This window comes from Thermobia domestica, chromosome 13 (assembly GCF_964235325.1).
Source record: "Thermobia domestica chromosome 13, izTheDome1.hap1.1, whole genome shotgun sequence".
Classification (NCBI taxonomy): Eukaryota; Metazoa; Arthropoda; class Insecta; order Zygentoma; family Lepismatidae; genus Thermobia; species Thermobia domestica.
The window spans coordinates 95,376,977-95,392,711 of record NC_137466.1 but is presented as its reverse complement, the minus strand read 5'-3'; the positions used below and the strand labels follow the sequence as shown (position 1 = coordinate 95,392,711).

At 36.8% G+C, this 15,735-nt stretch overlaps 1 protein-coding gene across 4 annotated transcripts in view; it reads right to left on the bottom strand.

Annotated features, from left to right (window-relative positions):
- Positions 1 to 15,735, bottom strand: part of LOC145668357 (INO80 complex subunit D-like) — a 78,776-nt gene that overhangs the window by 34,070 nt on the left and 28,971 nt on the right. For all 4 annotated transcript variants that reach the window (XM_081736121.1, XM_081736122.1, XM_081736124.1 and 1 more), the window contains one exon: positions 3,098 to 4,326. In XM_081736121.1, coding sequence (XP_081592247.1) covers positions 3,098 to 4,326 — 1,229 coding nt within the window. The remainder of the gene's footprint in view (positions 1 to 3,097; positions 4,327 to 15,735) is intronic.

Genomic DNA, 15,735 nt, shown 5'->3' with positions numbered 1-15,735 from the left:
AATTGTGTATGTTGTTTTATTCAAACAATATTTAGCTGAAACAAGCTAATTGTTAATTATGTTTTGAAGAAAATAATTATTAAAAATATAACGGTGTTCTGTCTTATGAAGTTTTTCAGTTTATGCAATTCAAAAAGCAGTCAAGATCAGTTTATCAACACGAGGCTCTATTTAGCTTACTGTTTAACCAAAATACAAAAGAGTAAATACAGAAAACGCTTTCCTTAAAGTCATAGCGCCCAAACGATTTTTCATTGTTTGATTATCTGGTAATAATATATTCCTATGTTTTATTATAGGAAAAGTGATGATACAATTTACTGCAAGTTCATGTGTGATCGTGTACCACACTACTGCTCTAGTATGACACTGGTCCTGTTGTTGAATGGATTTAGGATTTAGATTTCTGGGCTTTCGGCATCTATGGCCATGTTAGCTCGTCACGTTTGAGGGATAACGTCCCTCGGTGAGCACACTATTCGGGGAAAAGGAAGGAAGCGGCCTGGGACATATATATATTAGGTACCACCCCCCGCCATTTGCCTCGTGTGAACGAAAGAACTCAGGAAAACCTAATTCAAAATGGCTGGCCTGAAAAAGCTTTTCATACTTTTTCACCGAGTGCTGATATTGAATGGAATTTGTTTCCTTATATGGGAAAACCACAAGTGATGGGAATAAGTGGTACCACAACAACCACGTAGGGATTCAATTTTAACAACTGAGGACACCGTCATGAGAATGTATCAGGCATCCATATTGTTCATGTACTATCGGAAGAAATGTAATGAAACAACATGACATTACTGAGGAGATTTGATTATTTCAAGCAATTTCCATAGACAAGATCATTTTAAAACAAAAAATCAGAAGTTATGTATATTTACATTGAAAAGAATTTACTGATTCTAGAACTAAAGAAGTTCCAGAAGAAAGTGTGCTGTCAATGAAAATATAACATGTAATTTGCATTTACAAGAACTGGTCGGTTGGGAAACTGAAGAAACAAGTGAGGAAAACAGCGACCTTTTCATCCACATAGCAACATAACTTCTTTCTAAATCTCTAAAGATGACAAAGTTTGGGCGCCAATCAGTAAGGTCCTAAGGAAACTATCACCAAGAGAGTTCACAGCAGCTACAGGTTGAAACTATAATATCAGCGAAAATGATGTGCAGATATCAGTCAATATTTGTCAGCAATGACAATTTAGGAAGGTAAAAAGAGAAGGATTATCAATTGTTTGTCATTTTCCTTAAAATATTTAATATATAAATAAAGTATATATTAAAATAGTGTTATTAATGCATTATTTTGCTTCACGACGCAGTTTTTATCATATTTGCGCAGCGCACCACTTCTTGTTATTTCACCACATAAAAAAACACTGTACTAGTCAAATTTTAATAATAAACTTTTAACTACCTCTTATAACACAAGCAATAATCGTTTTGTGAAAATTAGAGATTTTAAGTGTTTCTTTTAGATATTTTAGTTTGAACAAGCCGATTTTCGAAAAATCTCAATGGCTGAAGACCAATAAAAAACAAAGGATAAAACTCTAAGGTATCAAACTTCTTTTAGGAAGTAATATACCAGTCTATACCTAGAAAAAAAGTTAACAACGAGTATCATTCTTTCTTTAAAATTCATTGTTTCAGAAATGAAGATTTCCATTTTTCAAACTTTAACTTACAACATTTTTTAAAAGGTAGTATAGTAGGCTTCAATATGCATAGGACATAAACTGTTGCATATTTAATCCTTTTTCAAATGATTTTTGTTTGATAACAATTATCTTCAGGAGTGCAAGAGCTATAGCGTTTACAGTAAATCTTGGTAAATTACGGCTCTCACAAAATTTGAACATCTAAAAAATGAATGAATACTTCTTTTCAACTCTCTAAGTATAGCACAATTTTTTGTACAAACATTACAAAATAATACATTTTGCCAGCAACTTACTGGGTTATTTTAAATGGACTGACCTGCATGTATTGAATGGCACCTGATCTACAAATAGGCTTCGGCACCGACCATCGTCCAGCTAATCTACGATCTATGGTAAGCGTCGATACTATACCGTAGGAACACTCAGAATCTGTAATGGTGGATATCTGCTTGTACGGTCGTTCAGAATGGTTAAATGTGCAGTTGAGTACTGTATGTTCTTTGAACAACCTGTATTACATGCTTACGATGTTCCATGGGCATAATGTGACCTACCATCACTTTTTATTTACTTTTTTGTAGTAGCAACATTAGGGCAAACCAGTAATTCTTCCTGGAAATTTTTAATTGAGTTCACCACCATCTATGAACAACCTGTGATATCTCCACCTCAATGGCTTCAATTGTAATCGTTTCAAATATTCCTTACCCTGTATCATAAACATTCGGGGAAAATCTAAATTACTTCAGCTCTTAAAATAATTACCTCAAGAACGTTTTTCACGTACCTTCCAATTCCCAATCTCATCTACAAACAAACAAATCCACTGCACAAAAAAGTAAAATCCTCCGATTCGAATTTCCTCACTCAAACGTAAAAATTTACGTAACACAACACAGTCTCAATTCTCCACAAGAGCTTATGAACCCTGTATATTATATACCCACTATATTACAATCAAAAATTCCATTCAAAATCATTTACCGAAAAGCCCCACATCTCGGTATAAGAACAAATTCTGAAACAACTCTTCGGACAAACAACGTTATCTACGACAAAAAATACCAGTAACTCAGATGTAAAATCGGTCATAATATTCAACACGAATCCTATTCTACTGTCCAACATTCATTCAGAAACGTTTTACAACTCTGTTCTTATTTGTATCTACCATGCATCTGTTTTAACTCCTCTTATTATGAATAACTATCACTGATACTTCTAAATGTTCCGATATCTATAACGACTCATCTTACATCAGTCTCTCCATATATATATATATATATCGGGTGTTCTAAAAATGGCACCCACGGACCACAGAGCACTATTCTACAAGTCAAAATAAATATATGAAAGTCTTGGAGCATTGTTAGTTAAGAATTCAGGAGGAAAAATAATATTCAAAAATATATAATCTTATCTTACCTAAAGGATACAGGTCCTGTTTATATTCGTGTATCGTAGCACAGATCCGATGCAATTTTGACAATGCGGATGGGAGCACCTCAGACTTGGAAGAGTCTTTCTGAAGTGTGCGTTCTGAACCCTGAGTTTGTGGACCTTTGGTACGACCTCGTTTGGCTGGAATGGTGACAAAGCTAGCTTGGGAAACACTATGATGTGATCTGTATGTTATTGGATGACGAGATGGTTTCATTATCTGAAGAGATGGTGAGTGTTGTGCAGGAGACGATGATGTCTTATGAGATGATGATGGTGACTGAAGTGGGGTTCGTGGCTCTTTCTTCAATGTAGAAAGAGATGAATGGGTTGAATGTACAGACTTATTTGTATATATACTTCTACACGCCGAGCTTACATTAGCTTCCGATTTCAAACCTAGTAATTGTTCTTCTAACAAACTCCGTTCCCGCCGTGGTTGCATATCTGAAGTAGTCCTCAAGTACGTTTGGGGAATACTTGAACTTTTCTTGACATGGAGATGTGTCGAATTTGGGCCCTGACTAGATGAGCATATTTTCTTATGTTTTCCTATAACTTTGTTCTGAGCTATCTTCGCTTGAAGTCTATTCATTGTCTTGGAACTTTCGTCATCAGATACTTTGGTTTCACTGGTTCCAACGGTCATTAATTTGTGCACTGGCGAATTCGACGATAGTCCAACTTTAGCATTCGTTACATGCGAATTGAAGTTTGGAGAACCAGCTCTCAAAGGCAAAGAATGTCCTAAAGACGCAGATAATGCAGGATATAATGTGGCCATATTTACATTGGGTATTTGACTATTCGCATTACTGCTTATCTTAACACTTTTAACCTCAGTCTTATCACTGTTGTACACTGGAGCTTTAACACTTTTAGCAGACACTTGATACACTTTTGAATTTAATGCCAAATTTTTCTTGGAATGCACTGCAGAGGCATTCTGATATAAGCGTAGAACTTCTGGCTTAGCAACGGGTTCTGGTTCACTGAAGGCATATGGGTCTTCAGGCTCGTCACTACTATCCACAAGGGTAGCATTGGCATTGCTCCCCGATTTCAGAAGAGCCTTCAGTCTGTCACAAAATTTCAGTCTTCCATCCATTGAGGGAGGAGGTAGTTCTTCTTTACTGGGAACCATCTTGTCTTTTTTACCCCGACGTTCCTTCTTTGGTGCCATGCCAGCCACCTGCATGTGGCTGTTACAATATCTGTAAGAAATGAAAAACATCATTAGTGTATATTCATTTTTACTCTCAAAGCCTGATCTCTTATCTACTTTAGTAACTACATTACGTTTACTCACAAGGAAGTTCATTTTTCTCTACTTTTAAAACGTTGTTAGTAACTAATACTATACTGTTGTGACGAGGACGCAGACGAAGGTGTACTTTAGAAATTCTGCTAAATTAATGGTTTAAATGACTATATAGCTCCAGTAAGAATCTGAAATATACGGTCACTGGAATAACGACTGCTAAAGGTAATTGTTTAGTACATTCGACCTGTTACAATAATACGTATATAATGCATGTATAGAGTGCAGTTGTTAGTACCAGGCCCTCAACTCAGCACTTACTACACATATAGTCTAGCATAAACATGATACGTCAAATTGTAAGTGCAAAATTTAGTAGTGGATTCTGAACTTCCATAACGGACTGGAAGTAGTCTGTTTCGACCGGAAGTCGAAAATCTTTTAAGTTTTACGTCCCACGGTTATGCCGGTTAGGCTAAAGGAGACGGTGATGATGAGAGATGAGTGAAATGGTGGAATGAAGAAAGTGGGAGGAAACGGGAGAACCCCGAGAAAACCCACGAGCACGATGTTTGTCCACCACAAAGTTCACTTGGCGGGGGCTGGGATCGAACCCGGGACCCCAAGCACCAGAGGTGAACGCTCTACCACTGAGCCACCGCGCCCCCGACCGGAAGTCGAACCTTATGAAAAGTGGCAATTTTTGGTCCCTATTCGGAAATGCACGCAAAAGCACTTTTGATTCAACTTTTTTTTTTCTTCCCAAGAATGCTTGCTCCCTTTGCACTCAAAATGATATTGAAATATGAAGGGTCTAATCAGACTGGAAGTCGAACTTTTTAATTGGAGTAATACTGTATTATGAGACGCGCAAATGGGAAGTTTGAGCGCTGTAGGAATATTGGTGATTGTCGACGCGACTCGAAAGAAGAGTTACGAATGTTGCCAACATGGAAGGCTGGATTACAAGAGATTGGCAGAATTACAACTATCAGAATGGTTGAATATTGGTTATCTTCGTGATGAGGTGATGGAAGGTATGCTAATATCAAATATAGGACAAGTTTTACTCCATTACACGTGGCTTCTGACGTCTATTCAGTGGAGTTACGGAGCATTTGACGGAACCCATTCTAGTAATATGGATGTGAAAGTAAGCTGAACCTGCGCAAGTTAATTTAGTGCAGGTCAAGAAAGTCTTTTGGGTTTTGGATATGGTGATGAGAATGGAGGAAAACAAAGATTCGTTAATTTGTATAGAGATTAGTAGTGTGAGGAAATTCGATACGATTAAGTAAGAACATCCTGAGTAGATAAAGTGGCTTCCTTTTTCCACGACTGAATTGTTTCCTAGTAAGATCTAGGGGGTAATCCCGATTGGAGAGTCTGACACGATGATCTTAAAGTAATGTTGAGGCGTTGTAATGGAACAGATACGGACTTCCCGAATGACCAGGGCATAAGATAGGAAACGTTTGATGTAGAAGGGTGGAAGCTCCTCAAATGGATGATCCACACTGTTGGAATTCTTATATCTGATATCCACATCAAGGTTAAGAGAACAACCAGTTTAATTTGACTCACCATTTGTTATTTACGGACTGAAAGAATAGTTCCAGTGTTGTTGGCTATGAATTTAAGGAAAATATCTGTGAATCAAAGCCTGAAGAAAAGTTGAAAGATGACGAGCGGAGTATTTATTCTTCCACGCAATCCATGAATAGGTTCGCAAATGAAAAGTGGACATGGGAGTATGCTCGAAGACTATGATTGTTTTTTGATGTGAATAGCCCATGGTTATGAAAAACTAGGCACTTCCATGCCCTTCTTTCCTCTGGCTTCGGATCATGGAAATTTTCTAATAATACCCGGCCAACCAGCACTGGAATTCTTTCTAGACTCTAAACGAGTGGCTCTTCTCCAACTATAGTCACCTTCATTGATGTGAACGCGAGATCTGAGAATGTGATGTTTCAAGACTCAGGTATACATCAAACCTACAAACAGTATATATGTATCTCCACTTCAAGAGCTCGAACTTTCACCACATTGAACTTCTCTACCTTACTATTTGGTCATTCGAGAAGTTTGCACTTTTACAATCTTATCTTTAACTATAGTCTTAGAATCTTCTCTTCAACACACTCCAAACGTGGATATTCTTGAACCATGTCAAAATTGACTGAAAGAGAGAAAAATCTGCCACTGCAAAAATTCTCTACTCAACGCCTAATGTAAACTCTTCACAAAAACAAATGAATTTTATTTACCTATACTCAATCTCTCGAGCCCGCACTAAATTCATTTATTGAAGGCCTCCGAACATTCACACCTTCATTACGATATGTTCTATAATCAATATCAGTTTACCATCCAATATGCCATCAAGAAGTAACAGAAAGTTTTAACCATTCCACTATCTGTGATTCTTTCCATTTCATTCACTCTTTACATGCACGTACTGCCCAGCATTCTATGTTGGTAAAACTCTAACTTCTCTTGCGATTTGCACCAGCGATCACCGATGGTTCTGCAACGCTCAAATTCCGCATCTACACAATAATACAAAACCCATCACATCAGTACATTTGACTATATCTACCGCGTTAAGCAACTTCAATATCCTTTCCACAGACCCTTCTATTTCTCTCACAAACGGATGGAAATACATATTACCACCTATCCACTAACTGCTTCTTGTCTTAACCGCCTATAAATACCTTACCTTCAGTATACTCAGTTTGTTTTCCATATTGCTTGCCGATTTATTTTTTTCTCTCGTTATTTCATTATAATTTCATCTGCTATCTATTGTTCTTTTAATTTCTTATTACTTTACTTAATAAATTTTATATTTTTTTCTTTTCTTTCTACTTCCTACCCTCTCTATCTGATGTGGTCTATAACAAGAGCGATTGTAGCGTCGAAGCGGGGCAGTTACAAAAAATCAATTTATGGCAGTTGTTGTTATTTTAAAGTTTTGTATAAATATAATAACGTCTGCTGTTCTAATCCAATCATTTTCCAAATTGTAGATCTTTCCAGGATTACAGTGTCACGTTTAACTCATTCTACACATACACCGAAAGGAAATTATCTACAATAATTTACTACAAAACAACATAAAACAAGAAAACAGCCCAGTAGGAAAGCATGCAATACATATCAAATCTACTCGTGAACATAATTGAAAACAATCGAAAACACTTTGTAATTATGTGAAATAGACTTAATTTTACTGTCATACACTAGAGAAAGTAAATAATTGTTCAATCAGATATGTGGGAGTTGGCAGAGCATTGAACAGAACTTGTCGTACTCAACAGGACAAAAAAGCAAGAAGCTGTAATTTGTTTTGATAATAGTAATGAAACGGTATCTCACAATTACCCTATATCCAAAACGAATTTCCGTTCTTCAGTCATATGCAGACATCTGCAATTATTGTTTATATATATATATATATATATATATATATATATATATATATATATATATATATATATATCATAAATACTGTCACAAGTTTGAATGTGAATAACACAGAGAGTATACCACCAAGGCAATTTATTTTGGTCATGTTTTATATTGATATGTTGTACACCTGAAGCACGAATCATCTTTCGAAATGTCCCCCCTTGGCCTTGATGCAGCCACGAAGTCTCTCCGGCCTCTGGTCAATGGCATTACGCACCACGTCCATGGGAAAATTATGCACTGCTCGGGTCAAGGATTGTTTCAGACTGTCGACAGATGGATGCCGTTTATGGCAGACCTTTGCCTGAAGGACTGCCCAGTTTGTAGTCCAACGGGTGAAGGTCCGGGCTGCTAAAAGGCCAATCAGCGGTAGAAATGAAGTCGGGGACGTTCCGTGCCAGCCAGTCCTGGGTTGTTTTCACTTTGAGACCTAGAGCGGAATCCTGCTCGAAGATCCACCTTTCTCCAGGGAAAATGGTACCAGACAGTGGTTTACTATAGGTGTTAGCACTGTGTCCTGGTACACCTTGGCAGATGTTTTAATACCTTGTTCGCAAAAATGCAGCTGGGTTGTGCCTAAGTAGCTCACTCCCCACCAAACCATCACTCAGGCAGGATGATGTGCCCTCTGAACCCTTGGAGCTGCCTCAGCAGCTGAAGTAGATGACGTGGCATACACACGGTCATTTTGGGTGTTGTAGGCCTGCTCAATTGTGAACACTTTTTCGTCAGTGAACAGAATCTTTCTGTGCCGATTGTTAGCGTAACGCTGCAACTGTCTCTCTGATTTAAGGACCCTCTGCGACATTAATGTTTAGGTCAGAAAGTAACCAGTCCGCCTCTTGTACGCCCGTAGATGTAGGTCACTCCTGAGCACATGAGACATGGAATTTCTGCTGATGTTCATCTCAGCAGCCATCACACTTTGTGTTCGAACAGGATTTCTTCGAATTCTCGCTGCGACTGCTTTCTGGACCTGCGGGGTTCGTACCGTTCGTGGTCTGCCACTCCTTGCGCGGTCAGCTGCCGTTTCAGTCTCGGCGTATCGCTGTATGGCGCGATACACGAATCTCTTATTGATTTGTAGGAGTTTCAGGAGGTTGAAAATCTCACCTGCTGTCCTCCCGACCTTGTGTAGTGCAATTGCTGCTACACAATTTTCGCAATCGCTCCACTCCCATCAGAACTCAGTACAATACCAACGTATGTCATGAACAGTCAAACACACACTACATGCATCTTCCGCTTTATACACAGATGGCAGCTCTGTGCCACTCCGGATGCTTACAGCGCCACTTCAAACTTTGTGGCAGTATTTATGATATAACTAGGTATATATATATATATATATATATATATATATATATATATATATATATATATATATATAAAGCACACTGCGACTTCAGAATTAAAAAAAAAAAGTTTGTTGGACTTGTTTAAAATAAAAATCACTGTTCATATAAAGAAATTAAAATATATCGTCTTGTTTCTACTTAGTCAAATTTATTGAGTATGGCTGCATTCAATGAAATGCCGACCCTTAGCCTTGATAAGAGCTTTACAAATTCCAGACACTTGTTTAATTCATTTATCTAACTTTGTGAAACAATGCGGCTTCAGTAGCTCTGAAGAGCCTTCCACACTTTCAGTATTAGCTGGTATCTATTTATGGTCTGTCCTTTTTGTTGGTGATGCAAGCGTCTTCTTTGCATTGCAGATAATTGCTGCATAGCTTGGAAGAATGTTTGGGACGGTAATACCATTGTAGTACAAAGTTACTGCCCCAAATCCGCGTTCCTGATAGAATTCCATGCATCACTTAAACGTTATGAAATAAGTTTTTGTTCATTATTCCATTAACTCGAACTAAATTGTCAAGTTGGTAGTCTGTAAAGCATCCCCAAACAGTGACTCTACCTTCTTCGTGCCTTGCTGCAGGTATTACACGTTCGGGACGATGACGCACAAACTTCAATCATAGAAAGGCAAAAAGTTAGAATTTAGATTCGTCGGTCCAGAGTGCCCTCTTCCACTGTTCATCGTTTCAGTCTTTATTTTATTTTATTTTTCTGGCCCAGAAGTATCGTTTGTAATGCTTCTTGCTTGAAGAAACTGTTTCCTTACCGCATTCCTATCCCAAAGACCATAGATTTCAAGGTGCTGGGTCACCGTCCTATTTGATACCAATTGGAAATGACTCTTCCATAGTTCTATTGGTTTTTCCGGAGCAGTTAACGTCTATTCCGTTTGCTTGTTTATTCAGTGAACTTGTTCTTCAGAGATTTTTTTTTAAAACGATTAGTGCGTCTCCGTGTAATATTTACACCAGTAAATGATTATCTGTCAAGAGTCCGACGCAATACTCCTCCCGATTTCTGGGCGATTTTTCGCAGAGAACACATCTCTTCTCTCACAATAATCACTTGAGCACGTGCTTCGACTCTTAGTTAATAGTTGCTCTTCCGCATTTTATAGTATCTGCACATTCTTTACACTATGAAACTGGTTTTCGGGAATGGAAACAGTAAGATTACATGTCAGAGATTTGCATCCAATTCTGTCTATATTACGGCACGACTGAATAGCGCATACACAACTGTTCATTGAAGTTAACAGACAACTACTGTCTCGATATTAACGAGACCATGATTTTCGTATTTTTATATGAACAATGTTTTTTTTTTTTTAATGAACGAGTCCAATAAATATGATTTTGTATGGGCACAGTGTCTATTATTTGGAAAATTTTGAAAAATCAATAGTGTGCTCATATGCCATTATTTATTATCAACGCGTAAGAAATATATTTAATTCACGAAAATACTGTTTAATCCTCTTCTAAGCATCAATTAAGTGAGACACGGTCTTATAGGTTTATCTGGGACGGAACCAGAGTCCCCAAAGATATCTACTAGAATAAATACAGAAAGCCATTACTACGTAACCGACTGATTTTTATGAGAGTGTTTTGTATTCAATTCTCTAAAAGGCAAAATGTGATTCATATCTCCCTTTGTTATGTACGTTAACATCTCACCATTGCATATACGAAAAAGGAGCATAAGTACCGAAAGAAGTTGTTACAGGAGGGTAAATTAAAAATAATGTATTTACTTATTTTATGTAAAAAAATCCGTTGATGCAGTTACGAAAAAAAAGCAAATAATGGATCTACACCTAATGAGTTTGCTGCTAAGAAACACTAAAATTGAAACGTATACTAGCTTAGTCTAGCTTCACTAGTAACACTTACAGCTTTCAGTTCTGTTTTTTAAGAGAGACTATAAAAAATATCGCATAACAAAGCTATTACAAATCGGTAAGAAATTAGGGTTTGGGTGATATTTTATTGTTTCGGAAAATCACTTTGTCATTCCAGAAGAACGTATCATTAGTTGCAAGATGAATCTGAAAGCACAAAAATTTACTAGTACTGCATATAATATATAAGCGGTGATGTTTGCGCAATATTAACAATGTTTTGGGATTTAGAGAGTGACAAATGCGAGTATGGTGCGGATTACAGTAAATGGCATAATTATACTCTAAATATGCAATTTGGGGATTTAATTTACAGTACGAATATTTCTCACACCAATAACTTGAGTCTAATGTATGCCTCTGTGTTAACTATTGAGAGTGTTCATGTGAACAATTTTCATATGAATCGAAAAGCTTTTCTGGAACATTCAGAATTAATTATTACAATTAACTTGAAAGAAATGTAGGTAATATATTTTCATAATTATTTTATCAAGTTACATGGAAAACTCAACATAAATTACAATATATAGCCAATACTAAATCTATTATAATTAGTATAACGTTCAATAATAATAAAAAAAAACATACAACACCTACCGTAATACCGGACCATAACTTGGTTCACTTTTTGCTACAGAATACACAAATATCGAAAGAATACTTACCAAAAAACTCAATATACCATTATAGTAGAAATGGTTAGAAGAATAGTATACTGTGTCTTAGAAAATACCCTCAAACTACCCATCATGCAAACCATCGTCATTGCGCTGCTAACACGAGCAGTAAGTTCTCTAACATGCACAGGAAAGTTAGACAGTAAGTGCTATCAGCTTTAAGAAATATATAAATAAATATAAAAAGGAACTTGGTTAATACGTATATCGAGGTCTATCAACTTACAATACTGGTAGAATATTTTTCGTCCGTAAATTTCCACGACTAATTTACGTAAATATTGCAAAATTCCGGTTGACACGTGTAACTTGTCTTCAAATTTATAATTTGCCTGAACTTTCGTTCCCTGCTATGACGCAGCAGAATAATTCTTTCAAAAGTTACGAAAATAAAAATTATAATGACTGGTTGGTGAAAGTAGTCTCCGCCTGAAGCCATACACTTCTGCCATTGGTAACGGCTGCATTCCATGACGATATGAAGATTTCAACCTCACGCTTCACTGTAGGTCATCGGGGAAGTTTTTCCTCGGCAAGAACTGACTGAAATGTCGGAAGAGGTAGCAGTCAGTGGAGATACCACTAAAACATGGTGGGTGAGGAAGGGTTTTAAACTGCAACTCATGGAGAATCTCCAAAGTCTTTTGAGTCACATGTTGGTGTGCAATATGAGCACACTATGTTTGCTAATTGCAGGGTGCTTGAGCAGAAGCAGGAGGTGCATTTCATGAAGTTTAGCAGTGCAAGCGTGATTACACATAGGCGGCAAACTGTCGTATCGGCGTAGCAGATCTATTTTGCCTTCACATGGGCAGTGAAAGGCTACCTGGATACCCGTACGCGCCGCGTCGACAGACGGCACTTCTCGCTCACTCCTAATTGAGTATAGCTTAGTACTGATGCTGTTAATTTATCGAAGATAGAAAATAAAAACAACAATGCGTTTCTGGGTGCATCCAATTATCCCCGATTATATGAGAAAAAAATTATAACTTTACAAGGCTGCCTCGAACATGGTTTATTGAGATTTAAGCGCCATATCAGACAAATTACCTGCAGGCATAATCATAAGCAATAGTATTTGTCCAGAAATATATATATATATTTATATTTGTCTCTGTATGTTTTGTATGTTCCTCTTAACTCCACAATCGTTGCTACAACCAAAAATTGTTGCTGTATATTTCCAAATGGTTTAGGTAAAAACTTGATTGTGCAGATTTAGATTACGTCAGCATTAAAACAAAAAATGTCTTTATATATATTTATTTAAAAAATCCTAATGCCGTAGTATATTATATTTTATCAATGCGACTTCGTGCAGATATACTGTAGATAAGCATAAAGATAATTGCTACAAATAGCATCTGTTCTGTTTGAGTCCGAGAACAGAGTCAATCTCGTTGAACAGAGAACTGGGGTAACGAGGGCAGTGAGGCGAGCGTTCCTTAAAGTCACTTTCCTTTACAGTACATCATACACACACACACACACATATATATATATATACAAAAGCCATTCATAGGTAAGTGCTTCCGTTACGACAATTACGTGTAATTTGATTTATATTGCACAGCAATATATTTTCACGAAAATACAAATATATCATTCACGTACATATATGAAGTATGGTAACACAGACGGGATAGGGACTTGGGGATTTTAAGGTTGGGTTAAAGGATTAAAATAGATATAAAAGCCCTCTTGATACACAATAAATAAATACCATGTTGACTTACGCAAATTTTTGTAAATTCCGCTTGGAATAGGGGAAACTAAATATGCAAAATCAATATGATGGACATAAAAAGAGGGAGAAAACCTTTTTAAGAATCCCTGGGAATACTGCCACAGAAAAAAATACATATTTAATGGTTCTATAGACTTCCAAACTATGCTATTTGTAAGTATGGAAAGTTTTGGAGAATGGATACGTCACTGAAGACGCTAGAAGGGGAAAGGGGACGCACCACACGGTGGCATTCTTCCCCTCCCGAGTGCCCCTCAGGCATGTTGTAATGTAAGTGAAGTCATTTAAAACTATTATTTTTGGTGTATAAAGGAATAGCTGCCCCCCAAGAAAATCTCTACTCCGTCCACCTGCCCTCCCAAAAAAAGATAGCTGGCGTCGTCACTTGACTATGTCTGTTCGCCTGTTTGCCTATTAATATATGTCCGAGCACAAACGCTAAAACATAGTGACAAAACATTTTCTGGTTTATACAGGGTGTTCATTTATTATGTAGCCAAAATCCGCTGGAGAAATCCTCACATCTAAACGCTAAAAAAAAAAAAATAAAAAAAAATAAAATAAAAAAAAATAAAAAAAAATTAATATGAAAATAGGGCAAAGTTTACCTAAATAACCATGATTCAGAGTTGGGTTGTGCCGGCGCACATGAGAGAGAGAGAGAGGTGGAAGAGCGAAACCTATACTGCAGCTCCCTCTATAAAATCCATTGCGCCGATACGTCCCAACTCTGAAACATGGTTATTTAGATAGATAGTGTACTAGTTCCTCTATTACTTCTTTAACCGCCTTTGATCTCCCTCCTAGTTTTCGAGCTAGACAGCCTCAAAGTTACAATTTTCTCGATTTCGGCATTTCGTAACTTTGAAACAACGCGTTTTTCGCCCTATGTTCATATGGTCTTTTTCTTTTTTTAATTTTTTTTTTATTGTTTAGATTTTACCAGTGAATTTTAGCTACATAAATGAACTCCCTGTATAGACAGTGCCCCACGGATAAATTATATCTCCATCCTTATCTCTGTATTACACGAGGAAGTGGTAGAAATCTATCAATTCATGTTTTAATGTCGATCTCCACAGAGCAAAAACGGCAAAAGAGAGCGAGAAACTGTTTTCTAATATGAATTCAGCGTCTCAACAAATGACACCTTATTCACCTTTATCACTCGACTGGAACCGAAGTGGTTACAATCTACTTCAAACTTCCCGTTTTAACATTAATCTCCATAAAATACCAGAAAGTTTCGCTTCACTTTGTGAAAATGATGTAGACTTTCTAAGTCTGGGAATTTAGTACTGAAACCGGAAGCAGTAGGTCTCTCACCAAGAAAATGACAATCCACGATTCTCATCCACCCCTTTATAACAGTATATATTTGTTTCCCAATCCAGCTTCCTTTTCTTGCATTGTAATATTTGTGATGCCCCTCAACTTCATCTAGGCTAAACAGCTGTTATGTGATATCCAATGTCATCGTCATTGGCATCCAACAGCTAAGTGATCAATTAGTAACACCAACAGAATTACTCCATTGCAGTTTGTTATTATTAGCAAGAACTGAAATTTTAATTCAAGCCACAGCGAGTGTGTGTATGTATTTTTCTCCAGTTGTAAGTGAACATACAATATAATTAACTCTTTCCATCACCGAGGAACTGCGTCTTAACGTGAAAACTGAACTACATGAGCTTCAAAAATATGCCCTTCGCATCGAAGACGGTAACAGTCATTTGTTTAGCCATGAGTGAGCTCTACTGTTGAAATAAAATAGCGTAATGACAAGTTTACATTCATATAAGAGTGATTCCACGAAAGAGGGAATATTTTTGTCACGGGCATTTCTTTCATCTACTACTAGAAAGTTTTTTTTTTTTTTTTTTTTTTTTTTTTTTTTTTTTTTTTTTTTTAAGTAACCGTCAGAGAGTAGGTATACCGTGTATAACATTTTGCAAATGCAACACGGAACAGAGATAAAAAATAATAATTTTTATCCATATTTCTCAACATCGTGGGCTGTCACAGAATACAGTTGACTGACTTTAATCAGTAAATTACAATTGAAGTCACAAATCAAACATCATTTAATGGACATTAAATGGAAGAGAACTCATCAATATTTCGATTTTATGGAAAGTAAACCTTTACTACAATCATTTTCGAAGGCTTGACTATGCTTAGTTTCTGTCAC